Here is a 25759-nt window from a genome sequence, read left to right as displayed (position 1 = left end):
AGACCCCCAGCTCAGACCCTGCTCATCAGGACCCCTGGTTCCCCAAAACCAACCCCCCGGAGAACCTGGCCAGATCCCCAGGACCTCCAGGTCAAGACCCCCAGACTCCCCAATTCAGAACCCACATGTCAGCACCCCCAAAACCACACCCTGGAGAACGTGGCCAGGGTACCCCAAACTGCCCTGCACCCCCTTGCCAGGATTCCCAAATAAAGCCCCCAGACCCCAAAATCAGACCCCTCAATTGAGACCCGCTCATGTCAGGACCCCCGGGCCCCCCAAAACCACACCCTGGAGAACATGACCAGGGTACCCCAAACTCCCATGTACCCCCTGGCCAGGACTCCCAAATAAACCCCAAATTCAGACCCCTCAATTGACACCCCCCATGTCAGGACCCCCGGGCCCCCCAAAACCACACCCTGGAGAACGTGGCCAGGGTACCCCAAACTCTCCTGCACCCCAAACCCCAAATTCAGACCCCTCAATTGACACCCCCCATGTCAGGACCCTCACACCCACCACCCCCAGCAGAGTTTAACCGGGTGCCCCAATTCAGACCCCTCCCACCTCACCAGCCCCCGGGACCCCCGTTCAGCGCCCCGGGCCCAGCTCGGGGCCCCCCCGCCCCCACAGGCCGCAGCTCCGGGCCCCGCCGGGCGCCGCTGGGCCCCGGCCCCGCTCCGCTCCCTCCGCTCCGGTGTCCCCCCGGCCACGCCGTACCGGGGAGGCCGCGCGGGGCGGAGCGAGAACGAGACGAGCCCGGGCTGAGGCGGAGCTGAGGCGGAGCGGGGCAGGAGCGGGGCAGGACCTAAGGTGGAGCTGGGTCCGAGCTGAGGTGGAGCTGGGCCGGAGCTGAGGTGGAGCGGGGCATGAGCGGGGCCGGAGTTGGCCGGAGCTGCGGGGAGCTGGGCCGGAGCTGAGGTGGAGCTGGGCCGGAGCTGAGGGGAGCTGGGTCCGAGCTAAGCTGGAGCTGGGTCCGGGCTGAGGCGGAGCTGGGCCGGAGCTGAGGCGGAGCGGGGCAGGAGCTAAGGTGGAGCTGGGCCGGAGCTGAGGGGAGCTGGGTCCGAGCTAAGCTGGAGCTGGGTCCGGGCTGAGGTGGAGCTGGGCCGGAGGTGAGGGGAGCTGGGTCCGAGCTGAGGGGGAGCGGGGCCGGAGCTGAGGGGAGCTGGGCCGGAGCTAAGGTGGAGCTGGGCCGGAGCTAAGGTTGAGCTGGGTCCGGGCTGAGGCGGAGCTGGGCCGGAGCTGAGGCGGAGCTGGGCCGGAGCTGAGGGGAGCTGGGTCCGAGCTGAGGGGAGCTGGGCCGGAGCTAAGGTGGAGCGGGGCCGGAGCTGAGGTGGAGCGGGGCCGGAGCTGAGGTGGAGCTGGGCCGGAGCTAAGGTGGAGCTGGGCCGGAGCTAAGGTGGAGCTGGGTCCGGGCTGAGGTGGAGCTGGGCCGGAGCTGAGGTGGAGCTGGGCCGGAGGTGAGGCGGAGCTGGGCCGGAGCTGAGGGGAGGTGGGCCGGAGCTGAGGTGGAGCTGGGTCCGAGCTGAGGGGAGCTGGGCCGGAGCTGAGGGGGAGCGGGGCCGGAGCTGTGGGGAGGTGGGTCCGGGCTGAGGTGGAGCGGTCCAAGCTGAGGTGGAGCGGTCCAAGCTGAGGTGGAGCGGGGCCGGAGCTGAGGGGAGGTGGGTCCGAGCTGAGGTGGAGCTGGGCCGGAGCGCAGCCGGAGCGGGGCAGGGGCTGAAGCGGCGTTGGGCCGGAGCTGAGGGGGAGCGGGGCCGGAGCTGGGCCGGGAGAGGCGGCAGCGAACGACGGAGGCGGCGCGGGGGTGACACAGGGGACCGTGGGGACACGGAGAGGTCGGGTCGGTGTCGGGGGGACAAGGGGGGGACCCGCGGGTGCGGGGCCGTGCCGGGATGCGGGGTGTGGGACACGGGGCTGAACCTCCAGGGCAGCGAGCTGGAACCCCCCAGGACAGGGGGGCTGAATCTCCTGGGACAGAGGTCTGCAGGATTGGGGGCTGAATCCCCCAGGACAGGGGGGCTGAATCTCTCGGGACAGGGATCTGCAGGATTGGGTGGATGCAGGAATGGGGGGCTGAATCCCCCAGGAGAGGGGGCTGAGCCCCTTGGGGCTCTGGGACTGAAGCCACCGGGGGCTCCAGGACTGCACCGGCAGGACACAAGGCTGGATCCTCCAGATCTGTGTGGGACATGGGGCTATAGGGCTGAATCCCCAGGATGCAGAGCTGAACCCCTGGAGCTCCAGGGCTGAACCCCCAAGGGCTCCAGAACTGCACCCCCAGAGCTCTGGGTCTGAATCCCCCAGGACACGGGACTGTGCCCCACCAGGACATGGGGCTGAACCCCCAGGGACATGGGACTGAACCCCCCCAAGAGATCCAGAACGGCACCCCCAGGGCTCTGGGACGTGGAACTGAACCTCCCCAGGCTTGGGGACACTGGGCTGTCCCAGGGCTGCCCCCCAACAGTTCTGGCCCCCTGGCTTGTGCCCCAAGCCCAGCCCCACCATGCCTGGGGGCTGCCAGGGGTGCGCATACCCGCCAGGACTACCCTGTCCCTAGCTCAGCCCCATGTCCCCAAACCAGAGCAAGGCTCTGGGCTGGGAGTTCTTTCCCCTGTTCCCCCCTCACCCTAGGGAGGCTGGATCCATCACCTGAGGCCTGCTTTGCCTTGATGGGGCTCAACCCACTCCCCCACCCCTAAAGACCACTAGCACCCTAAAAACACATTTCTCCATTTATGCAATGTTGGGTGGCTTTGGGGGAGGGGGTTACACAGCAGGGACTGGGGACACCCCTCACAGCCTCAGGGCTTCAGGTACACCTCGCCCACGATCTTGTAGGGGAAATTTTTCCACCCAAAGATGGGGGTTTGGCCAGGTGTGTCATACATGGCCGACACCGCCTCCAAGGTGGAGATCCCCATGTCCCACATGTACACGGATGAAATCTCCCCCACGAAGGACTGCTGGGCATCAAAACCACCCCCGAAGCTGTCCTGGTCCTGCCCCAGCAGGATGGAGGCCGGCACTCCCACCGTGTAGCCCTTCTGCAGCCCCTTCCTGGGCCAGGGCTTCCCGTTGAACCAGAATCTCACGATGCCCGTACTGGACTCCCAGCTGACGCAGACGTGCTCGACCCCCCCGACAACTTCAGGCACCGTGAAGGACAAGAACTTGTTGCCCACGTTGAAGTCATACTGTCCAGGTTTGGGCTTGAAGAGGAGGATCTCGTTGCTCTGTTTTCTGGTGGCGTAGGAGAAGAGGCTGTAGGGCCGGGTGAGGTCAGTGTAGGACTTCAGGCACACGGTGAAGTTGTTCAGGGGCTTCTCCAGCGTCGCCGTCACCTGCACATGGGCGCTTTGGGACTCTCTTGGGAACACGAACACCGAGCTGCCCAGGTCTGGGAGAGTTGACACACGGGTGGCTTCTCCTGCTATCGACAGAGGTGACCTCCAGCACCAGCCCCCGAGGTGGGTGCCGCCACCACCAGCTGAGGCACAGGGTGTGGAGTGTCGAGTCCCTGCCGCCCCCCACTGCTGTCCCCCCATTTTGGTCCTCGTGGTGCCCCTTTGCCATCGTGTCCCCTCCTGCCACCCTTGCCAAGACCCCTGTGCCCTGCGCGGCCCCCCCTTGCAGAGCTCAGGGTGCCCCTTGTGGGTTCCCCCATACCCCCTTTGCCCCCACCCCTCACCCTTTGGGCGCACTCAGGGTGCCCCACTGCCCCCACAACCCCCCCTGCATGTCCCCGTGACCCCCAGGGGTGTCCCCCTGCCACTACCTTGCGGGGCCGTGGGACCAAAGAGCGCAGCGAGGATGAGGAGGCAGAGCCACAGTGGCCCCATGGCACCGTCGAACCCGGCCACTGTCACCACCGTGGGAAAGGAGGGACCTCGGAGCCACCCGGAGCTGCTCAGAGGCTGCTCCCAGGACACCCGAGAGTGACAGCGGCTTTTGTGGTGACACTGACCTTCGTCCCCAAGCCCCAGGGCTGTCGGGAAATGGCGTGAAAGCATGGGGAGACTGGCTTTGGGGACAGTCCCCCTGTCCCCAAGGGAGGGGCCTTCCCGTTCCTGACTCCACGTGGGGCTGGGCAGCGCCAGAGCCACTGGATCCGTGCCCTGCCCGTTCAGGGACGGCCGTGGGGCAGCTTGGGGGACATGGGAAGGGGAATGGGTTCCCCGGGTGGCACTTGGGGACCCTGTCCCCAGCTGGGGAACCTTCCTCGAGGTGGGTTGTAGAGGTGAAGGGCTGCTGGGTGCTGGGGAGATGGGTGTGAGTGACAGGGGTGAGGAGGGGACAGCGGGACCGAGGCCACCCCTGCCCCACAGCCCTCAGGCCCCCAGCACCTCCCGGAGCCGGGGTTTCACCACCACATCTCCCTTGACCTCGTAGCTGAGGCCGTTCCAGGCCAGCAGCGCGGGCGGCAGGCGCAGGGACAGGAAGGCTGCACGCATCTTATCCGGCGACAGCCCCGTGTCCCACAGGTAGATGTCGGTCAGCTCCCCGGAGAAGGAGTTGTAGAGGTCAAAGCCACCACCGAAGCTGTCCTGCTCCTGTCCCAGCAGGATGGCAGCCGTGGCCCCCACCGTGTAGCCCCTCTGCAGCCCCTTCCTCGGCCAGGGCTTGCCGTTGAGCCAGAACTCGGCGATGCCGCTGGCAGATTCCCAGCTGGCACAGACGTGCTCCCACTCCCTGCGGCCCTCGGGGACACGGAAGGTGACAAACTTTCCCCCCACGTAGAAGCGGTACTCCTCGGGTTTGGGCTTGAAGAGCAGGATCTCGTTGTCTTGGGCTTTGGTGGCGTAGGAGAAGAGGCTGTGGGGCCGGGTGAGGTCGGTGTAGGAGCGCAGGCACACGGTGAAGTTGCGCAGGGGCTGCTCCAGCTGCGCCTGCAGCACCACGAAGGCGTCGCTGGGATCCTTCCGGAACACGAACACCTTTCGGTACAGGTCTGGGGACAACAGAGGGGACATGCTGGGAGGCTGGCATGTCCCACAGCCCTCTCTGACTGTCCCCTGCTCCAGCATCCTCCAGCCCCGCTGGCTGAGAGTGATCCAAGAGCTGCTGCCACATCCCCCCTGGGACCCTGCCCCGTGCCCGTCCCCCCACCCCAGTGTCCCCCCTACCTTCCTGGGCCACGATCCCCACGAGCCCGGCCAGGACGGGCAGCCAGAGCTGCAGGTGGCCCATGGTCGGTGCTGGAGCCGGGCGGGCGCGGCGCTGCCGCCGGGTTTATGTGCCCGAGGAGGGGAGGGGACTGCCGGGGGGATGTCCCCAGTCCCATCCTCAGCAGCCTGGCGTGCCCGGGAGGGGCAATTTCATGCCCAGGGTGGGTGATTTCATGCCATCACGCGGCCGTGCCACAAGACCTGGGGTCACCCGCCTGCACGGGGCTCCCCTTGGGGCTGGGCTCTGGGCATGTCCCCCCCCCCTCGGGGGATAGGGACACCCCAGCCTTGTGTCCACCTGGGTGATGGGGTGGGGACACCCCGGACATTCCTTCCCCAGGTGTGCCTGCTGTGGGCAAACCCCCATTGGCGGGATGTGGTTTGATTTGGGGTCATCCGGGGGGTGCAGGGAAAGGTTCCCGTCTCCCTCCTGCCCTGAGCCACAGCTCAGGGGCACATCCCGGGCTCTGCTCTGTCTGTCCTGCCTGAGGGGACAGAGGTGGAGCCGTGGACACCAGGTGACCATGGTGACCCGAGGGGACAGGCAGATGGGAAGGGGGAAGGTTTCGCCTGCCCCAAATGATGGTGCCAGGCTGGGGGTGTAGAGTCCCTGCAGGGGTTTGATGGATCCCCAGTTTTGGGGACGATGTGGGCTCATTCCCCACTGATCGATCCCCCAGTTTAGCGGGGATGAGCCCCCAGCTCCTCCAGGGCTTGGCTCAGGCAGAGCAGCCCCATTGTCCCCACTCCTGTGCCCGTGTCACACCCGTGACTGCACGCGCCCAGCCCTCGTGGGCTCTGGGTATAAATGCCCCCACTCTCCCCTGGAAGGCTCCAGAGCTTCATTAGGAACTACTTCTGCCAATTTGGAGGCACGAGGAGCACACACCCCCATTTCCCGTCCCCCCCATCACCGCCCAGTCCCATCCCGTGCATTAACTGGGCTGGACGAGTGCCTCTGGCAGTTGTGTTCATTGTGTTTAATTCCCACTGGATCCTCTTGGCTTGTCAGGAGAGATGGAAAAAATCCCATCACTTCCAAAATCCTCCCCTGGAGCTGGGGGAACCAGGGCTGAGCCTCGGAGATCCCCCAGGAGTCTGGGGTGACCCCCCGGGCAGCCTGAGGCACCCCAGGGCTTTCTGTGCCGGGCAGTCGGGGGGTCCGGCCCCAAAGAGGGGGCTGAGACCCCAAGGGAGGGGACAGAGGGCAGAGGGCACAGAACGGGGGATCCTGGGGGAGTGTTGGGTGTGGGACAGGGGCTGTGGGGCTGGGGGTCAGTGCCCAGAGGCAGGTGCCAGGGTGCCAAGGCTTGTGCCGGGTGGCCAGGGGGCAGTGCTGGGTGGCCCAGGCCGGTGCGGGACGTGCCAGGCTGGGGGGCACTGGTGGAGGCACAGGGACTGGTGCTGGGGCGTCTGAGGCTGCTGCGGGGGCCAGGGGTCAGTGCTGAGTGGCCAGGGTTGGTGCCCAGGATCCAGAGTGCCAAGTCTGGCTCCAGGGGTCCAAGTCTGGTGCCAGGGGGCCAGGGCTCAGTGCCAGGCCTCCAAATCTGGCGCCAGGGGTCCAAGTCTGGTGCCAGGGGGCCGGGGCTCAGTGCTGGGGGTCCCCGTTCAGTGCCGTGGGTGCGTTTGGTTCCACGTTGCAGCCCCCGGATCTCAGCAGTCCCGGAGCCCAGTAGCCCCTGGATCTCAGGAGTCCCGGAGCTCAGCAGCCCCCGGATCTCAGCAATCCCGGATCTCGGTAGTCCCGGAGCTCGGCATTCCCGGAGCTCGGCAGCCCCGGAGCTCGGCATTCCCGGAGCTCGGCAGTCCCGGATCTCGGCAGTCCCGGAGCTCGGCAGCCCCGGAGCTCGGCATTCCCGGAGCTCGGCAATCCCGGAGCTCGGCAATCCCGGAGCTCGGCAGTCCCGGAGCTCGGCATTCCCGGAGCACGGCAGTCCCGGAGCACGGCAGTCCCGGAGCTCGGCAGCCCCCGAGCTCAGCAGCCCCCGGCAGCACCGGCATCGCGGCGGCAGCTGCGGGCGAGCAGCAGCGCCAGGGGCCCGAGGCCGCAGTGCAGCACCCCCAGCGCCTCGCTCAGCCCCAGCGCGATGTCGAAGTGCTGGAAGGAGCCGCAGGTGGGCTCCAGCAGCCCGGCCTGCAGCAGGAACTCCCCGGCCAGCCCCGCTCCGTAGGGCCCCCAGAGCCCCAGGAAGAGCCAGGCCAGCCCGGCCCCGCTCGCCCAGCTCGCCCTGAGGCGCGGCGCGGCCAGCGCGGCCAGCAGCAGCCCCGCGGGCAGCAGCAGCAGCAGGCAGAGGCACAGCGCCAGGTGCAGCAGGTACACCGGGGCCAGGATGTCCACGCTGCGCCGGACGCAGGCGGTGTCCCCCGCCACGCCGCTGACCAGAGCGGCCGGCGTGGCCAAGAGCAGCGCCGCCGCCCACAGCGCCACGGCCAGGCGGCGGCTCCGGGGGTCCCAGCGAGCCCAGGCTGTGCCGCAGCAGCCGCTGGCCACCAGCAGCGCCTGGGCGAAGACGCTCCAGTGCCACAGGAGGTACGTGAGGCGACACGGCCCCGTGCCCAGGTGCCAGCCCCGCGCCACGCCCGCGGCCAGCGCCGGCAGCAGCGCCGCGAACAGCGCCGCGCCCAGCGCCAGCTGCGCCACCAGCGCGCGGCTCTGCGGCCACCGCCACGCCTGGGGACGCCTGGCCAGGGCCACCAGCAGGGCGCCGGTGGCCAGCGCGGCCGCGGCGCAGGTGGCGGCCAGGAAAGGGGGGGCCACGCGCTGGAAGAGGGGACAGAAGCGGTTGTGGCAGGGTGCGGCGTCGTAGTCCAGGAGGGTGTCGTTGCTGTCAGTGTCGTCGTCGTAGTAGGAGGAGAAGTTGCCCGTGATTCCCTCCATGTCCAGGGAGCCCGGGGTCTCCACGATGCCGGGGGTCTGCGGGTGAGGCGGGTGGGCATCGGGCAGGTGCCGCATCCCCCCGGTCCCGGCCGTGGGGCTGTCCCGCCGGCGGAGCCGGTGCCGGGATCGCGGGCAGCCCCGGGCAGGGCTGGGCAGGGCGGGTTATCAGGGACGGACACGCTGCGGGCACGGCTGGGGACAGCCGGGGTGCGGGTGGGGCCGGGATGGGGCCGTTTGCTCCCAGGAGGGACACGGGGAGGATGCGGAGCCCGGAGGGTGGACACAGACCCTGCACGGTGGGGGTGTGGGGACACGGACCCCCATGATCCTGCTCAGAACTGGGGACCCTCAGGGCTCCGCTGAGAACTAGGGACTCCCCGTGACCCATCTTAGGGTCCCCAGAGTTCCCCTAAACCCCACTCAAGTCCCCTATATCCCACTGGAGATTCCCATGATCCTGCTCAGAAATGGGGACCCTCACATCTCTACTCAGTTCTGGGGACTCCTAAACCCCTAAACTCCCCTAAACCCTACTGGGGAGGACTGGGGATCCCCATGATCAGCACCAGGAATCCCCTAAACCCCACTCAACTCCCCTAAATCCCACTGGGGACCCCCACAATCCTAGTCAGAACTGGGGACCCTTAGGGCTCTGCTCAGCGCTGAGGACTCCTAAACCCCTGAAATTCCCTAAATCCCACTGAGCACTGGGGATTCCCGTGGTCCCGCTCAGAACTGGGGACCCTCACAGCTCTGCTCAGAACTGGGGGCTCCCTGTGACCCCTCTTAGGGATCCCTGGGGATCCCCTAAACCTCACTCAACTTCCCTAATTCCCAGTGGGGACCCCCATGATCCTGCTCAGCACCAGGGATCCCCTAAACCTCACTCAACTCCCCTAAATCCCACTGGGGATCTCCATGGTCCTGCTGAGCACCAGCGACCCCCATGATCCTGCTCAGAACTGGGGACCCTCATATCTCTACTCAATTCTGGGGACTCCTGAACCCCTAAAATCCCCTTAACCCTACTGGGGAGCAGAGGGGATTCCCCTGATCCTGCTCAGAACTGGGGACTCCTGTGACCCCACTCAGCACCAGGGACCCCCTAAACCCCACTCAACTCCCCTACATCCCACTGGGGATTCCCATGGTCCTGCTCAGAACTGGGGACCCTCAGGGCTCTGCTCAGTTCTGGGGACTCCTGAACCCCTGAAATCCCCTAAACGCTACTGGGGAGCACTTGGGGTTCCCGTGCTCCTGCTCAGCACCAGCGATCCCCTAAACCCCACTGGAAATTCCCGTGATTCTCCTCAGCACTGGGGGACCCCCATATTCCTCCGAGGACCCCCATGGCCCCCCCAGCCCACCCCTCCGCGGGGATGTGACACCGCCAGGGACAGGAGTTTGGGGGTGGTGAGGGTGTCACTCACCACGGGGACACAGTTGCCCATGGTGGCTTTCTCACGCCGCTCCTCCGAGGCTGGGGGCTCTGCTGGGTGCCGGGGGTGGCACCGGGGGTGGCCACTCGGACAGGGCACCCACGTGCCAGGAGGTGTCCGGGGGTGACTTCCCCGCTCCTCCCGCTCCAAGGGGAGCCGAGGACTGCGGGCAGGAGATAAGAGGTGCCCCAGAGCCGCCCTGCCCTCTCCCGCCCTGGCACCCGGCGGAAAAACAGGGAATGGCGCTGCCGGGAAAGCCGCCACAATTTCTCGAGCAGGAAACCATCAGCTCTTGGCAGGACAAGTGAAATTAATTAGGGATTAATTGTCTTTGCACGCGCTCCGGGGATGGCGGTGGGATGTGCCAGCTCCAGGGAGGGGTTTGGGGTGCAGGATGGGGGTGGGCATTGAGGAGACCCTCCCCGGAGCCTGGAATTTCCCGGTTTTTCCTCGGGAGGAAGGAAAGGCTCCCGGGGGTCATCCTGTGGTGTTGGACCAGCTTGGTGACAGGGCTGGTGGCCTTGGTGGCCTTCAGGGACATCCTTATAGGAACATCTCTGGAGAGGAGCAGGGCTGGGGGGACTCCGGGGTTGGGAATTGGGGGTCTGGTGGTAATTTGGGAGGGGCTACGAGGATATTTGGGGGTGAAAGTGCTGGGAAGTGACAGTTTGGGAGGGGGCCGTGGAGATTTAGGGGTGAAAGGACTGGGGAGCTCCAGGGGTTGGGAATTGGTGTTGCTGCTGTTTGGGGAGGGCTGGAGGCCTGGATTTGGGGGTCTCCGAGGGGCAGATTTGGGGGTGAAAGGGCTGGGAGCCTCCAGGAATTGGCAGTTTGCTGCTTTTGGGGGGAACTGGGAATTTGGGAGGGGCTGAGGGGCTGGGAGAGTAAAAAGGTTGGGGGGAGTCTGGGAATTGGCAATTTGGGGGGGCTGAGGGGTAGATTTGGGAGGGAAAGGGATGAGGAGGAGTCTGGGAATTGGCAATTTGGGGAGGGAAAGGCTGAGGAGGAGTCTAGGAATTGGAAATTTGGTGAGGATTGAGAGGGAATCTGGGAATTGGCAGTCTGAGGGGCAGATTTGGGGGAGAAAGGGCTGAGGAGGAGTCTGGGAATTGGCAATTTGGGGGGGCTGAGGGGCAGATTTGGGGGGGAAAGACCTGGGGATCCCCAGGGATTGGATTGGGGATTGGGGTTGCTGCTCTTTGGGGGGAGGTGCTGAGGGGCAGGATCAGGGTGACTCTGGTGGGAGGTTTGGGGGCTCAGGGGAGGTTTGAGGGGGGCTGAGCTCTGTCACCCTGTCCCACCACCCCCCCAAACTCCCCCTTCTTGACCCCCCCATCCCCAAATGCAGAGCCAGGCAGGTAAGGTGTGTAATCCAGATATATTTATAGGATTATTTTCCGAGATTAGCACAGGATATTAGAAAGGTTATAAAGTCACATCAACGGTCGTTGGCTCCCTTTTATGTACAGACAAAAAACCACAGCACAACAACACAGCCCAGCCTCTGCCCCACCCCTGGCCTCTCCAGAGCTCCCCAAAATATGGCTTTCGTGTCTATTGAGAGTTCAGTGCCGGCCAGGAAGCCTCCAAGGGGGTCCCCAAATCCTCCTCGTGCCCCAATCCCATGACTGGGTGGATGTGGGGCCACCAACGGGACCCCCTGAGGACGGGGTGGTGGCCTGGGCTCTCCCAGACACGGTGACACTGACCCTGCCACCTCCCGCCGTGTGCGGTGTCACGCCTCTCATAGCTACAACGCGGTGTCACCAGCCCCCAAAGGGAAAAGGACAGGGGCCACACCCCACCCTGTCACCCCCAGGCCACCCAGCCCCCGCTCCTCTGTGACACGGGGTGTCTGTCACCCCCAAGGACTCCACACAGTGACCCCAAAAGGGTCAGGGACTCGCTGTCACCATGGTGACATGGAGTGGCTCTGTCCCTGTCACCCCAGGGCCACGCTGGTGTCACCTGGTGTGGGTGTCACCCCCAGGTGTGACACAAATCTCCTCCACTGCTCTCACCTCCGCCCAACCCTTTGGCTCCTGCTGCCAGAAGTGGCCTCAGATGGAATCTCTGACCCCTCCCAGCCCCTCTCTGCGACCTCAGCAGCTCCCTCCAGGTGACACCGGGCCAGGTGACACCTCCGCAGGTCCCTGCCTGCTCCCCGGACTGCCCTGCCACACCCCACAGCACGTGGCACCTCCCAACCACCTCAAAATCACCAAAACCACCTCAAAAGCATGTCAAAACCACCTCAAACCCAGGCTGTTCTCCTTTGGAGCAGCTCTGGAGCAGCAGAACCAGCGAGGAACTGAATTCCAAGAGGGAAAAGCCTCCCTGTCCCTGGCAGCTCCCACCTCCCCCACTCCCATCCCTGCTCTGGGCTCTCTCTGGGACCCCTCCAGCCCCCCAGGAGATGGAATTCTGCTGGAGAACACATCTGGGAGTTTTTATCTGCAGGAATGACTCAGTCCTGGAGACCTTGGGTGTTGGCAACCCCAGGATTCATCTCCCAGAGGTTGGAAAGGAGGAAAACCACCCCAAAAATGGCTGTACCCAGCAAAAACCCCACAAAAACTCTGTGTCCTTCACCTTCCCAGTGCCAATGCTGCTGCTGACACAGCTGAGCCATGTTGGTCACCTCTGCAGTGTCCCCAGGGTCACATCCCTCACTGCCACCTGTGTGTGGCACCGAGCTGGGCCTCCCCTGCCTCACCTGAGCCCCTCTTGTGCCCCCAAAGGTGGCACAGGTGCCAGGTGCTGGCAGGGTTCGGGTGGGGGGTGACACCCCCAGCCCTGTGGAAGAGGTGGTGAAATTCTTCCTGCACCTCCCAGGTGAGGTTTCCCAGCACACCTCCTTCCCGAAGGGCCCCCGAATCCTCCAGACGACCCCAAATCCATGGGGTGACCTCCCAGCTGAGGTTACCCCTCCCAAAATCCATGAGGTGACCTCCCAAGATGATTTTACCCCCTTTCCAAGAGCTCCTCCCCTCCAGACAACCCCAAATCCATGAGGTGACCTCTCAAGGTGAGGTTACCCCATCCCAAAGGGTTCCTCCCCTCCAGACAACCCCAAATCCATGAGGTGACCTCCCAGGTGAGGTTACCCCCATCCCAAAGGGTTCCTCTTCTCCAGATGACCCCAAATCCACAAGGTGACCTCCTAGGTGAGGTTACCCCTCCCAAAATCCATGGGGCGACCTCCCAGGTGAGGTTGCCCCTCCTAAAGGGTTCCTCTCCTCCAGAAAACCCCAAATCCCCGGGGTGCCCAGCCCAAGGGCATCTCCTACAAGCCCCTTGTGCCCAGACTGGGATGTGGGATCCCAGAACACCTCATGCCAAGGCTGGGGGTGCCCTAAGGATGCCAGGGGGAGCAGCCCCATCCCGGGGGTGCCCAGTTTGGGGGGGCTGAGCTGGGGAGATGGGGAAAGGTGTTTGGTTTTGTTTTGGAAGTGAATGTGAAAGAGGCAGGAGGAAGGGCAAGGAAGAAGGGTGAACCCCCCTCCAAGCCTCTGTGGTGACCCCAAACTCCCCAGCCCCCAAATCCAGGTGTTTTGGTTGGGGTTCTCAGAGCCAAGAAGAAAATCAGCCCTTTCCAAGCTCTTCCTTGCCCTGGGAAGGGGCTGGGGAGGGAAGGGGGGCAGAGAGACCCCAGCCCTGCTCTGGGGGTCCCAGGGAAGCAGCCCCAGCCCCGGGGGCGCTGCCTCCTGCACTGAACGTCTCAATAGATGGTTAAAATTGGCATTTCCAATCAGAGAATTTGAGGACAATTTAAAAAAAAAAAATCAGGGGCTTTTCCTCTAGATTTGCACCCCCAAAATAAACCTCAGCCCTCCCCCCTCCCGCTGGGGTGGGACCAGGGAGCTGTGGGGGCTCCTGGTCTCTCTGGGGGTCCCACCCTGGCCTTTCACCCCCTTTCACACACTGACTGCACGAGGACAGCTCTGCTCCCGCATGGACACTGCTCCACAAGAACCACCAAGGATAAAATCGGGGCAGGGTCTCGCTCTGCTCCCACCTGGAGTCACCCCCCACCACGGGAGGGGACGACGGGGACACCCAGGATCCCAACCTCACCCCGGGAACCCGGAGCTGATTTTATCCTTGGACATCAAAGAAACCAAAAGGGAGAGAAACAAAGGGAAGAGCTACATCGACCCCAGCCCAACACCCCAACCAAGGGCCCGAAGCAAAGAGCAGCCACGAAACCAAAGCCAAGAAATAAAAAAGGTCCAAAAGGAAGAAGGAAGAAGTCGCTCACTCACGGGTTGGTCTGTGGGGTCGGGGCGTGGGGATGGAGGTGCAAGCAAGCAAACGGGGCCGGGGCTCTCGCTGTTGGAGTGAAGGATTTGTACAAGTTCAAGAAGCGTCAGCAGCGCCTCGAGGCCGGTGGCTCTCCCTGCTCTCTGTCCCGCCATCCCTCTGTCCGTCCATCCGTCCGCCCGTGCCGGGCGCCAGAGAAAATCTGTTGGGTTTTGTGGGGTTTGTGGTCTGGTTGCCGTTGCCATCGGGGTTCTCTTGGCTCCATTTTTCTCTCTCTCTCTCTCTCTCTCTCTCTGACCCTCTTAGATGAAATATTCCTTCTTGTCGTCGCCGCCGGCCTGGCCGCCCTCGGCGTTGATGATGGCGGTGTCGGCGTCCGGAGCGTCGTCCGAGCCTTTGGCCTCGTGGGTCAGGTACGTGCCTGAGGGGGACGGGGCTTGGGGTCACAGGGGACCCCGCCAGCGCCCCCCACACAGCCAGAGTGCCTGGAGGGCTCCACTGGGCTCGGCTGCAATGGGAAGGTCACTGGGATGGATGGGATGGGATCGATGGGATGGGATGGGATGGGATGGGATGGGATGGGATCAATGGGATGGGATGGGATGGGATCCATGGGATGGGATCCATGGGATGGGATAAGTGGGATCCATGGGATGGGATGGGATCAATGGGATGGGATCAATGGGATGGGATCAATGGGATGGGATCAATGGGATGGGATCCATGGGATGGGATAAGTGGGATCCATGGGATGGGATGGGATCAAGGGGATGGGATAAGTGGGATCCATGGGATGGGATGGGATCAAGGGGATGGGATGGGATCAATGGGATGGGATGGGATCCATGGGATGGGATGGGATCCATGGGATGGGATCAATGGGATGGGATCAATGGGACGGGATGGGATGGGATGGGATCCATGGGATGGGATCAATGGGATGGGATGGGATCCATGGGATAGGATCAATGGGATGGGATGGGATGGGATCCATGGGATAGAATCAATGGAATGGGATGGGATGGGATGGGATGGGATGGGATCCATGGGATAGGATCAATGGGATGGGATGGGATCAATGAGATGGGATGGGATGGGATGGGATGGGATGGGATGGGATGGGATGGGATGGGATGGGATGGGATGGGATGGGATGGGATCACTGGGTTGGGATCACTGGGTTGGGATGCAGACTCACTGGGTGCTCCAGGTTTTTGGGCACTGTCCACTTGTGGAGGGACCAGTGTCAGTGAGGCTCCTGACCCCCCCAAGCCCTGCTGGGGAAGCAGGGGGTCCTGCTGCCCCTCAGAGCAGGGTGGGGAGCTCTACTCACACATCACCACAGGGGGTGGTGGGGTGTCACCGTGTCCCCAGGGCTTGGGCACAAACCTGCTGGGCATGAAAAGGGCAGGTGGAGGGAAAGGAGGAGGAGGAAGGCAGAGCTGAGGGGAACACGGGGACGGGACAATCCTGGGACAGTGGGTGCGGAGCAGAGATGGAGAACAGGGGTGGGAGCTGCCCCCCCTGCATTCACCGGGACATTCCTGACATTCCCGCACCGAGGGCAGGACCAGGAGCTGCCTCTCTTCACCCCCCACTGCCCCGAGACCCCCGAGGGCCCCCGGGCCGTACCTTTGTGCCTGATCAGGTAATGTCCCAGCACGATGAGGAGGCTGAGCAGGAGGAAGACGATGACAGCCACCACCCCGCCGATCATCGCGTGGTAGGTGCTGGAAGTTGAGGGCACCGGGCTGGCATCTGCCCAGGCAGGGGGAGGAAGAAAAGACAAAGAGCTGAGACCCTGCAGGGGAGCAGAAGCTGCTGCTCCCCCCCAGGAGCTCCATCCTGTGCCAGCAGCTCCGTCCTGCTGTGGGTCCTGGCAGCGAGAACGGGGGGAGCAAAGGGGGAATCCCATCCCCCACAAAAATCAATGAAAACATCAAAAAGCAAAATGGAAATCCCATCCTCCACAGTGGGGCTCTGGCCTCAGAAAGGGAGGATGAGCAGGTTTGGGTGGGAGGGGACATGCAGGCTGGCACGGTGATGGCCCCGTGAGGATGGCACCACCCGAGAGGTGATGGCACCCCAAGGACAGCAGGACCCCAAAGGTGGTCCCGAGTCAGCCACATCCTGTCCTGGATGGGGAATCCAGTGAAAAGACATTCCATCTCATGCTGGAATCCTGTGCCAGCCCTGGGGCACGGTGACAAATCCTTCTCCCAGCCGTGCCCCATCAGCTCAGGGTGGGGACACAGCCACACTTGGGAAGGACAAGGCAGGGGAGACACAGGGGTGGCAGCAGGACACAGGGACAACACGGCACACGGACACACAGGACAAGGCTCGGGGCTCCTCCTGGAAAATCCACACACACCGAGGGACTGGAGCCACCTGGCAGGGCTGTCCCCAGGCCAGGCCAGGGCCACCATCCTCCTGTGGAGCTTCTCCGGGCCAAAGAGACAGAAAAGGAGCTTACAGTACCTTGGATGGGAGCTGGAGTGAAGGATGGAGCCGAGGCCATGGAAGCATGAGAGATGGGCTGGGAAGGGCCCCGGGTGGAGTGAACGTGTGGGGTGGGGAGCTGGGGAAGATCTGGGGAGGACAACAAAAACACAGGACATGAATCAATGCCACGAAGGGCCAGTGAGGTGACAGAGCCCTGAGGGGACCTTCAGCGGGTCCATCCGTGACCCCAAGGGTCCCTCTGCTTCTGCCACCAACCTTTGGGACACCGTGACCATCTTCCACCATCTCCTGTCCTGCCAGACCCTGAGGGACCCTCATGGTGTCACCCATCACAAGGTGTCACCTACACTCTGCTGTGCACATCCTTGGGGACCACAGGGTGCTGGGCAGGGGTGGCACCAAGGTGGGCAAGGCTGGAGGTGGTTTGCAGTGCCTGAGACACGAGTGGCTTTAGGGACAAAAGCGGGAATTCCACCAAGGCTGGACACGGAGCTCTGTGTCTGCTGTGACAGGGGCCACCAGGGGGGGCAAGGGACAGCAGGTGCCACCTCTCAAGGACAGCACGAGGTGCCTGGGGTGAGCTCCTGGATGGGTGCAGAGAGCTCTGGGTGCTCACACAGGGGACACACAAGGAGTGACACAGGAGTGGCTGCACAGGGTTGGGCATCTGGGGGCTCGTTCTGGGCAGGCTGAGGGAGGGGACACAGGGGACAAAGTGCCACTGAGGTGCCACTGCTGCCTCCACAATGCAGGGAAGGAGGAAAGGGAAAAGCTGGAGCAGGGACTGGGAGAGAGAGATGGAGAGAGGGGGAGGAGAGCAGGAACCTTTGGATTTCCTTTGGATTTTCCAAATCCAAGGAGAAATGGCAGGGAAATGGGATCACGTGGGGTGGGCACGGGGAGCTGGGGTGGCAGCCGGGGGGGACACTGGCAGCAGCACACAGCACACACAGCCCTGAACCAGGTGTGACACATGACATGGGGACATGGGGACACACAGAGAGCCCTGAACCACGTGTGACATGGCATGGGGACACACACAGCCCTATCCCACCACTGCATGGGGACATGGGGACACACACAGCCCTATCCCACCACTGCATGGGGACATGGGGACACACAGAGAGCCCTGAACCACGTGTGACATGGCATGGGGACATGGGACACAGCCCTGTCCCATGTGTGACACAGCACAGGGGCATGGGGACAAACACACACATGGCCCTGAACCAGGTGTGACACAGCATGGGGACATGGGGACACACACAGAGCCCAGTCCCACGTGTGACACATGGCACTGGGACATGGGGACAAGCAGAGCACAGTCAGGGGACAGCACCACGTGGGAAGCAGCAAGAGCTGCCCCTTCCCACCCCAGGACAGGTGACAGGTGACAGAGTGACACGTTTTGGACACACAGGACGCAGTGCCCCCTGTACACTCATCCACAGGTGACACAGTGACACTTTTTGGGCAAACAGGATGCAGTGCCCTCACCGACAGGTGACACAGAGACACAGTGACACATTTTGGGCACACAGGAGGCAGTGCCCCCTGTGCACAGGTGACACATTTTGGGCACACAGGAGGCAGTGCCCCCCGTGCACAGGTGACACATTTTGGGCACACAGGAGGCAGTGCCCCCTGTGCCCAGGTGACACAGTGACACATTTTGGGCACACAGGATGCAGTGCCCCCCCGTGCACAGGTGACACAGTGACACATTTTGGGCACACAGGAGGCAGTGCCCCCCGTGCACTGGTGACACATTTTGGGCACACAGGATGCAGTGCCCTCACCCACAGGTGACACAGAGACACAGTGACACATTTTGGGCACACAGGAGGCCGTGCCCCGGTGCCACTCGGGCCGCACTCACCGCTGACGTCCAGGTTGTACTTGGCCACCACGCTGCCCATGGAGCTGGTGGCCGTGCACACGTAGGTGCCACTGTCACTCTTGTTGAGGAAGGGGAAGATGAGGACGCTGTCGGAGCTGAGCTGCAGGGGAGCGTCGCTGCCCTCCTTCTCCCAGAGGAATTCCTGCGGGCTGGGCACAAAACCATCCCTTGGGCCTTCCACGTTCTGCTTCTCTGGCCAGCCTTGTGTTAATGGCACTGGGATCTTTTTATGGGGTGGGGAAGATAAAACCCTACAGGAAGGGGATGGGGTGAACTGATCCTTGGGGTTTTTCTGTTGTGTTTAAGTTTTTCTGTTCTGTTTAGTTTTGTAATAATGTTACTGGGATCTTTTCACAGGGTGGGAAAGATAAAATCCTACAGGAATGGCATGGGGATTAACTGATTCCTTGGGGTTTTTCTCTTCTGATACTTCGGGGTTTTTCTATCCTGATACCTTGGGGCTTTTCTGTTCAGTTTTATATTAATGTTACAGGATCCTTCCACAGGGTGGGGAAGATAAAATCCTACAGGAATGGGATGGGGATCAACTGCTACCTTGGGGTTTTTCTGTTCTGATTTTCTGTTTAGCTTTGTATTAATGTCACTAGGATCTTTTTATAGGGTGGGGAAGATAAAACAATCCTATAGGAATGGGATGGGGTCAACTGATTCCTCGGGGTTTTTCTCTTCTGATACCTTGGGGTTTCTTCTGTTCAGTTTTATATTAATGTTATCATTTCACAGGGTAGGGAAGATAAAATCCTACAGTAATGGGATGGGGATAAACTGATTCCTTGGGTTTGAGTGTTTCTGTTGTGTTTGTCTGTTCAGCTTTATATTAATGTCACTCGGATCTTTTTATAGGGTGGGGAAGATAAAATCCTATAGGAATGGGATGGGGATAAGCTGATTCCTTGGGGTTTTTCTGTTTAGCTTTATAATAATGTCACTAGGATTTTTCACAGGGTGGGGAAGACAAAATCCTACAGGAAAAGGATGGGGTCAACTGATTCCTTAGGGTTTTTCTGTTTGGGTTTTCTGTTTAGTTTTATATTAATGTTACTGGCATCTTTCCCCAAGGTGGGGAAGATAAAATCTTATATGAACAGGATGGGGATAAACTGATACCTTGGGGTTTCAGTTTTTCCATTCAGCTTTATATTAAGTGTTATTAAGATCTTTTCACAAAACAATCGTATTCTAGCTGGAGACTCAAATCCCAAGGCCCAAATCATAAACAACGTGAAAAGAGGAGGGCAAGGAAGATGAAACTCCATCATGTGAAGCTATTACTTGGACAGTTAACTCCTATATGCAAATAAACTAAAATAAAACTTATAAACTAGACTAAAACTTATAAACCAGGCTAAAACTTATAAACTAGACTAAAACTTATAAACCAGGCTAAAACTTATAAACTAGACTAAAACTTATAAACCAGGCTAAAACTTATAAACTAGACTGTAACTTATTAAAACGTGAGATCTTGTGACCAAGCCCTCTTTTGCTTCCATCTTGGGGCCACCTGGGCACTGCCAGGGTGTGTGGCTTTTGAGGGCACTTCACTAAAAATTCGCTTTATTCCTCTTAAATCCATCCAGTTCCAGCTCCTTGAGGATGTCCCAGGACACAAAGGGGGAAATGTTTAATTTAGGGACGAGCCAGGATGGATCTGCTGCTCCAGGAGAGGACAAGGGGCTCTCACGGAACCCCCAGGACAGGAACACCCCAAACCCAGCCAGCACCTCCTGGGGTGGGATGTGGGACCCAGCAGAGGGAGGGGAAGCCCTGAGGAGGAGGAGGGAGGTGAGGAAGGCCTTACATGGGGTTGCCCTGCCCGTCACATTGCAGCTGCAGCTTCTCCCCCTCTCGTGGGTACTGCGGGTGGGGCTCGATCTTCGCCGTGGGCTTGTCTGGAAAAGGGGGAGAGGAACAGTGGGGTGAGGGCCTGGCACCCCAAACCCTGCTCCTGGGATCCCAAACCCTGTCCCTGGCATCCCAAACCTTCCCCTGGCACCCCAAACCCTGCCCCTGGCACCCCAAACCCTGCCCCTGGAACCCCAAACCCTGCCCCTGGCACCCCAAACCTTCCCCTGGCATCCCAAACCTTCCCCTGGCACCCCAAACCTTCCCCTGGCACCCCAGACCCTGCCCCTGGCACCCCAGACCCTGCCCCTGGCACCCCAAACCTTCCCCTGGCACCCCAAACCTTCCCCCAGCACCCCAAATCCTGTTTCTGGGATCCCAAACCTTCTCCCGGCATCCCAAACCTTCCCCTGGTCCCCCAAACCCTGCCCCTGGCACCCAAACCTTCCCCCGGCACCCCAAACCCTGCTCCTGGGATCCCAAATCCTGTCCCTGGCGCCCCAAACCTTCCCCTGGCATCCCAAACCTTCCCCTGGTACCCAAAATTCTGCCCCTGGCACCCCAAATCCTGCCCCTGGCACCCCAAATCCTGCCCCTGGGATCCCAAACCTTCCCCTGGCACCCCAAATCCTGTCCCTGGCATCCCAAATCCTGTCCCTGGCATCCCAAATTCTGCACCTGGAACCCCAAAATCCACCCCTGGAACTCCAAATCCCATCCCTGGGCCAGTTCTGGGTGTGCAGCACTCGGGGGGTGCTCCAATGCCCCCCACCCATCACCAGCACAGGGAACAGGGACAGGTTTGGGGACAGGGTGAGGGAAATGGAGCAGGGACAAACCCCTGGGAGATGGGGACAAGCAGGGCTTGGGGACAGAGGTGGGAAGCTGAGGGTGCGTGTGAGTGTCACCATGCAGGGGAAGTGTCACTGTGCCCTGAGGGTGACAGGACCACGATGTCCACGTGTCCCTGAGCACACCAGGCCCCCTCTGTGGCGTCCCCTGAACCCCCACCCCGCCCCAAACGTGCCCCACGTACAGTGGACCTGCAGCTTCTGCGTGGTGGACCTCTCCGAGTTCTGCAGCGACTCGTGGTCCACGGTGCAGGTGACCTCCACCTCGTTGTCCTCCTTGGTGACACGGAACTCCACCCTGCTGGTCACCGTGAAGGTCTTGCCATTGGGGTCCTCCACCACCTCGGTGCCTGAGTCTGTGGGGACAGGGGACAGTGACAGATGTGACACTGAACAGGGGACATCTGCCTGTGGCAATGGGAAAAACAGAAATTTCCACTGAAGGGCTTGAGCTGCAGCCTTAAGAGAAGCTTGGATTGATGAAAATATTAAAATGGTATTGTACAAAATATATCAATTATAAAATAGAAAAATGTTACTGTGATTGTATTATAATTAAATTATAATTGTATTATAACTATATTATATATCATATATTAATTATGTACTATAATATACTGCATTATAACTGCATTATAATTGTATTATAGCTATTATAACTATATTATATATCATATATATATTAATTATGTGTTATAATATACTGCATTATAATTGAATTATAGCTATAATAACTATATTATATATCATATATATATTAATTATGTGTTATAATATACTGCATTATAATTGAATTATAGCTATAATAACTATATTATATATCATATAAATGAATTATGTATTGTAATATACTGCATTAAAATTGAATTAAAACTGCAGTACAACTGTATTATAATTGTATTATAACTGCAGTATAACTGTATTATATTTGTATTATAACTATTATAACTGCATTATAACTGTATTACAACTGCATTATAATTGTATTTTAAGTGCATTACAACTGCATTATCATTGCATTATAACTGTATTATTATAATTGTAAAAATACAACCCACAGACATGAAGCAGAAAAATCATAAACACAGATTAGTTTAGAAAGCTGCGTTAGTTTAGAAGGTTATATATTATATATATTATGTAATCTGTATTATTATATATAAGAATATGTAATGAAATATAATATAATATAATGTAATATAATATATATAATATATAATATAATGTAATATAATGTAATATAATATAATATAATGTAATATAATGTAATATAATATAATATAATATAATATAATATAATATAATATAATATAATATAATATAATATAATATAATATAATATAATATAATATAATATAACATGATGTGATATGATATTGTATTATGTGTTATATTATATTAATATGTAATATATGATAGTATATATAATTATATATACACTATTTAAACTATATGTTTTAAATATTGTATATATATATAATATAAAATATTTAATATTTATATATATATCATAAATACTATACAATAATATATATAATCAGCCCCACCCTCCATTTCCAACAGCACCAATGCCACCTGTCCCCCCGTGCGCTGCCCCCGCGGTGTCCCCAAGCTGTCCCCAGCCCGGACAGCGCCACCCACCCTTGATGTCCCTGTTGCCCTTCCTCCAGCGCAGCTGCGCCGCGGGTTTGCTGCCGGACGAGCGGCAGATGAGCCGCGCCACCTTCTCCTCGTCGATGGGCTGCTCGTGGCCGAAGATTTGGGGCTTCTGGGGGATTCCTGGAGGCGGAGGAAGAGGAGGAGACAAAAAACCCACAAATCTGAGCTGGCAGTGCCACCACAAGGTGTGACATGCACGCAGGTGATGGGACCTGGGAGCTGCTGATGGGGGGTGTGGAAACCTTTCCTTAGGGAAATCCTGCTCCTGGCATCCCAAATCCTGCACCTGGAACCCCAAATCCTGCACCTGGCATCCCAAATCCTGCTCTTGGAACTCCGAAAGCTGCACCTGGCATCCCAAATCCTGCACCTGGTACTCCAAAACCTTCCCCTGGCACCCCAAAAGCTGTCCCTGGCACCCTAAATCCTGCCCCTGGAACCCTAAATCCTGCACCTGGCATCCCAAATCCTGCACCTGATACTCCAAAACCTTCCCCTGCCATCCCAAATCCTGCACCCGGTACCCCAAATCCTTCCTCTGGGACCCCAAATCCTGCACCTGGCACTCCAAAACCTGCCCCTCGCAGCCCAAACCCTGCTCTTGGAACCCCAAAACTTTCCCCTGGCATCCCAAATCCTGCCCCTGGAACCCCAAAACCTGCACCTGCCATCCCAAATCCTGCCCCTGGAACCCCAAAACCTGCACCTGGCATCCCCAAATCCTGCACCTGGTACTCCAAAACCTTCCCCTGGCACCCCAAATCCTTCCCCTGGCACCCCAAATCCTGCCCCTGGAACCCCAAAACCTTCCCCTGGCATCCCCAAATCCTGCCCCTGGAACCCCAAAACCTGCACCTGCCATCCCAAATCCTGCCCCTGGAACCCCAAATCCTTCCCCTGGCACCCCAAATCCTGCACCTGGAACTCCAAAAGCTGCCCCTGGCACCCCAAATCCTGCACCTGGAACTCCAAAACCTTCCCCTGGCACCCCAAATCCTGCACCTGGCACTGGGAAATCTTTTAGCAAGGGTGGCAGAGTCTGGATTTTAGGCACAGTCTGGACTTTAGGGACAGTCTGGACTTCAGGGATACTGGGGAATCTTTTACCCAGGGTGGCACAGCCTGGACTTCAGACACAGCCTGGATTTTAGGCACAATGGGCAATCCATCATCGAGGGTGGCACATTTAGGGCTGTCCCCATGTCCTACCCAGCACGGTGACCAGGGCCTTGGCCGTCCTCACGGGCATGGTGAAGATGGAGCAGGTGTACTCGCCCTCGTCGGCCAGCACCACGTCGCTGATGCTGATGGTCAGCTCGTTGGGGGTGGACCTCTCCAGCTGGATCCTGTTATCCCGCAGGGCTGGGGACAAAGGGACAAAGGGACAACAGGCTCAGTGCCACCACCCCAGCCCAGTGCCACCACCCCAGTGCCACCACCCCAGCTCAGTGCCACCACCCCAGTGCCACCACCCCAGCTCAGTGCCACCACCCCAGTCCCCACCCCAGCTCAGTGCCACCCCCCCAGCTCAGTGCCACCACCCCAGTCACCACGCCAGCCCAGAGCCACCACCCCAGCTCAGTGCCACCACCCCAGTCACCATCCCAGCTCAGTGCCACCACCCCAGCTCAGTGCCACCACCCCAGTCACCCCCCCAGCTCACTGCCACCACCCCAGCTCAGTGCCACCACCCCAGCCCAGTGCCACCATCCCAGCTTAGTGCCACCACCCCAGCTCAGTGCCACCACCCCAGCCCAGAGCCACCACCCCAGCTCAGTGCCACCACCCCAGCCAGCAGCAGCTCCCCGGGGTGGCAGCACCAGGGCGTGTCACCCTCTGAGGCAGCTCCTGCTGTCCCCTCGGGTTGTTTTTGACCCAGAGGTGGGGTAACTGAGAGGTGGTTTAAAAACTTGGCTTTAGCCTCATTTGAAGGGCATAACAATATGTAACAATATGTATAACAACATGAACATATAGCAACATAAATATATATAAAATATATATACATATATAATGTATCAACATAAATATACAAATATAAACTATATCATCATACATAAACAAATAAATATATAAATATGAATTATGAATATATTATAATAGATGGGGTTTTACCTCAGTTTCCCCAACTGTGGACTTTTACTTCCAGTTGGGATTTTACCTCCGCTTGGGGTTTTACCCCATTTATTCCTAACTGCGGGGTTTTACCTCCACTTGGGGTTTTACCTCATTTTTCCCAGCTTTGGGGTTTTACCTCCTTTTTCCCCAGCTCTGGGATTTTACCTCCACTTGGGGTTTTCCCCCATTTATCCCCAACTGTGGGGTTTTACCTCCACTTGGGGTTTTCCCCCATTTATCCCCAACTGTGGGATTTTCCCCCATTTTTCCCAACTGTGGGGTTTTACCTCGTTTCTCCCCGAAGTACAGGGTCTGCTGGGCAGGGTTGGACCACTGCAGCGAGGAATCATCAGGATCCTCCACCTGGCACTTGAGCACCACCGTGCCCCCGGCCACCACGGTCTCGTCCGACGTCGTGGGCTGGCTCTCTGCACATGGAAAAGGACAATTTATGGTGTCACCTCCCTCCACAGCACCCCAGGGGACAGCAGCGTCCCCAAAAGCCATCTGAGCGCAGCTCTGTGTTGTCCCTGTCCCTCTGCAGGGATGGTCCCAAAAACCAGGAGGGGTTTTGCTCCATTCCCGAGCTGGGATGGGTCCTGCCACCCCACCTGCAGCACCCATGGGGACAGGGGACACTGCTGTCCCCAAGGCAGCTCCCAGGGGCAGGAGCACAGCCCCCGAGCTGCTGGAGGATCCTGCCACGAGCAGATCCCTGCAGAGCATCCGGGATTCGGCCAGTGAGGATGGAACTGGGGACGGGGGTGAAGGGACACTGGGAATGGTTTTAATCCCAGTTTGAGGCTTCTCTGGAAATCCTGGCCAGGGAGGGACTCACGGAATGGGTTGGGTTGAAGGGACCTAAAGGTCACCCAGTGCCACCCTTGCCATGGCAGGGACACTTTCCACTGTCCTGGGGTGCTCCAAGCCCTGCCTCATTTTTCCCCAACGCTGGGGTTTTACCTCCAGTTGGGATTTTACTGCCTTTTCCCCAACTGTGGGGTTTTACCTCGAGTTGGGATTTTACTTCATTTTTTCTCAGCTTTGGGGTTTTACCTCGAGTTGGGGTTTTACCTCCTTTTTCCCCAGCTCCAGGGTTTTACCTCGAGTTGGGGTTTTACCTCGTTTATCCCCCCATTATGCAACAG

General features: G+C 59.3%; 5 protein-coding genes across 8 annotated transcripts in view; 1 reads left to right on the top strand and 4 right to left on the bottom strand.

Annotated features, from left to right (window-relative positions):
- Positions 1 to 771, top strand: part of NUDT17 (nudix hydrolase 17) — a 3214-nt gene extending 2443 nt beyond the window's left edge. The window contains exon 7 of the mRNA XM_038161722.1: positions 637 to 771. Within this exon, the coding sequence (XP_038017650.1) occupies positions 637 to 771 (135 nt within the window). The remainder of the gene's footprint in view (positions 1 to 636) is intronic.
- A 1955-nt stretch (positions 772 to 2726) lies between these two features.
- Positions 2727 to 4048, bottom strand: LOC119711619 (mucosal pentraxin-like). 3 transcript variants are annotated; one of them, XM_038162010.1, is made up of 2 exons: positions 3782 to 4048; positions 2727 to 3436 (listed from the first exon to the last, which is right to left on the bottom strand). In XM_038162010.1, exons 1-2 carry the CDS (start codon positions 4014 to 4016, stop codon positions 2808 to 2810), a joined length of 864 nt encoding a protein of 287 aa, XP_038017938.1. In that variant the 5' UTR covers positions 4017 to 4048; the 3' UTR covers positions 2727 to 2807. The 3 variants fall into 3 exon arrangements, with proteins under 3 accessions (XP_038017938.1, XP_038017939.1, XP_038017940.1); XM_038162011.1 differs by having other exon boundaries at positions 2727 to 3433; XM_038162012.1 differs by having other exon boundaries at positions 2727 to 3403.
- Positions 4049 to 4309: 261 nt separating this feature from the next.
- Positions 4310 to 6969, bottom strand: LOC119711620 (serum amyloid P-component-like). Its single transcript, XM_038162013.1, has 2 exons — positions 5130 to 6969; positions 4310 to 4954 (listed from the first exon to the last, which is right to left on the bottom strand). The coding sequence occupies exons 1-2, from the start codon at positions 5191 to 5193 to the stop codon at positions 4335 to 4337; spliced, it is 684 nt and encodes a 227-aa protein (XP_038017941.1). The 5' UTR covers positions 5194 to 6969; the 3' UTR covers positions 4310 to 4334.
- A 62-nt stretch (positions 6970 to 7031) lies between these two features.
- Positions 7032 to 10125, bottom strand: LOC119711618 (atypical chemokine receptor 1-like). Its single transcript, XM_038162008.1, has 2 exons — positions 9480 to 10125; positions 7032 to 8085 (listed from the first exon to the last, which is right to left on the bottom strand). The coding sequence occupies exons 1-2, from the start codon at positions 9498 to 9500 to the stop codon at positions 7147 to 7149; spliced, it is 960 nt and encodes a 319-aa protein (XP_038017936.1). The 5' UTR covers positions 9501 to 10125; the 3' UTR covers positions 7032 to 7146.
- A 722-nt stretch (positions 10126 to 10847) lies between these two features.
- CADM3 (cell adhesion molecule 3) lies at positions 10848 to 25133 on the bottom strand. 2 transcript variants are annotated; one of them, XM_038162006.1, is made up of 9 exons: positions 24899 to 25133; positions 23703 to 23855; positions 22476 to 22613; positions 21020 to 21190; positions 19940 to 20030; positions 18097 to 18266; positions 16233 to 16343; positions 15384 to 15509; positions 10848 to 14172 (listed from the first exon to the last, which is right to left on the bottom strand). In XM_038162006.1, the coding sequence occupies exons 1-9, from the start codon at positions 25116 to 25118 to the stop codon at positions 14054 to 14056; spliced, it is 1299 nt and encodes a 432-aa protein (XP_038017934.1). In that variant the 5' UTR covers positions 25119 to 25133; the 3' UTR covers positions 10848 to 14053. The 2 variants fall into 2 exon arrangements, with proteins under 2 accessions (XP_038017934.1, XP_038017935.1); XM_038162007.1 differs by lacking the exon at positions 16233 to 16343.
- Between the last annotated feature and the right edge of the window lie 626 nt (positions 25134 to 25759).

Source organism: Motacilla alba, chromosome 25 (genome assembly GCF_015832195.1).
Source record: "Motacilla alba alba isolate MOTALB_02 chromosome 25, Motacilla_alba_V1.0_pri, whole genome shotgun sequence".
Lineage (NCBI taxonomy): Eukaryota > Metazoa > Chordata > Aves > Passeriformes > Motacillidae > Motacilla > Motacilla alba.
Note: the sequence above shows the minus strand (reverse complement) of the source record. Positions and strands in the feature narration are given on the sequence as shown.

Excerpts from the sequence above, each read along its gene's own strand:
- LOC119711619 (XM_038162010.1), bottom strand. The coding sequence starts at position 4,016 with ATGCTTTCACGCCATTTCCCGACAGCCCTGGGGCTTGGGGACGAAGGT. Across the intron at positions 3,437-3,781 it reads TGGTCCCACGGCCCCGCAAG|CAGGAGAAGCCACCCGTGTG; the intron begins GTAGTGGCAGGG and ends CTCTGTCGATAG.
- CADM3 (XM_038162006.1), bottom strand. The coding sequence starts at position 25,118 with ATGGCTTTTGGGGACGCTGCTGTCCCCTGGGGTGCTGTGGAGGGAGGT. Across the intron at positions 23,856-24,898 it reads GTACTTCGGGGAGAAACGAG|CCCTGCGGGATAACAGGATC; the intron begins GTAAAACCCCAC and ends CTTTGTCCCCAG. Across the intron at positions 16,344-18,096 it reads GTACAACCTGGACGTCAGCG|ATCTTCCCCAGCTCCCCACC; the intron begins GTGAGTGCGGCC and ends TGTCCTCCCCAG.
- LOC119711618 (XM_038162008.1), bottom strand. The coding sequence starts at position 9,500 with ATGGGCAACTGTGTCCCCGTG. Across the intron at positions 8,086-9,479 it reads TGGGCAACTGTGTCCCCGTG|ACCCCCGGCATCGTGGAGAC; the intron begins GTGAGTGACACC and ends CCTCACCCGCAG.
- LOC119711620 (XM_038162013.1), bottom strand. The coding sequence starts at position 5,193 with ATGGGCCACCTGCAGCTCTGGCTGCCCGTCCTGGCCGGGCTCGTGGGG. Across the intron at positions 4,955-5,129 it reads GGGGATCGTGGCCCAGGAAG|ACCTGTACCGAAAGGTGTTC; the intron begins GTAGGGGGGACA and ends TGTTGTCCCCAG.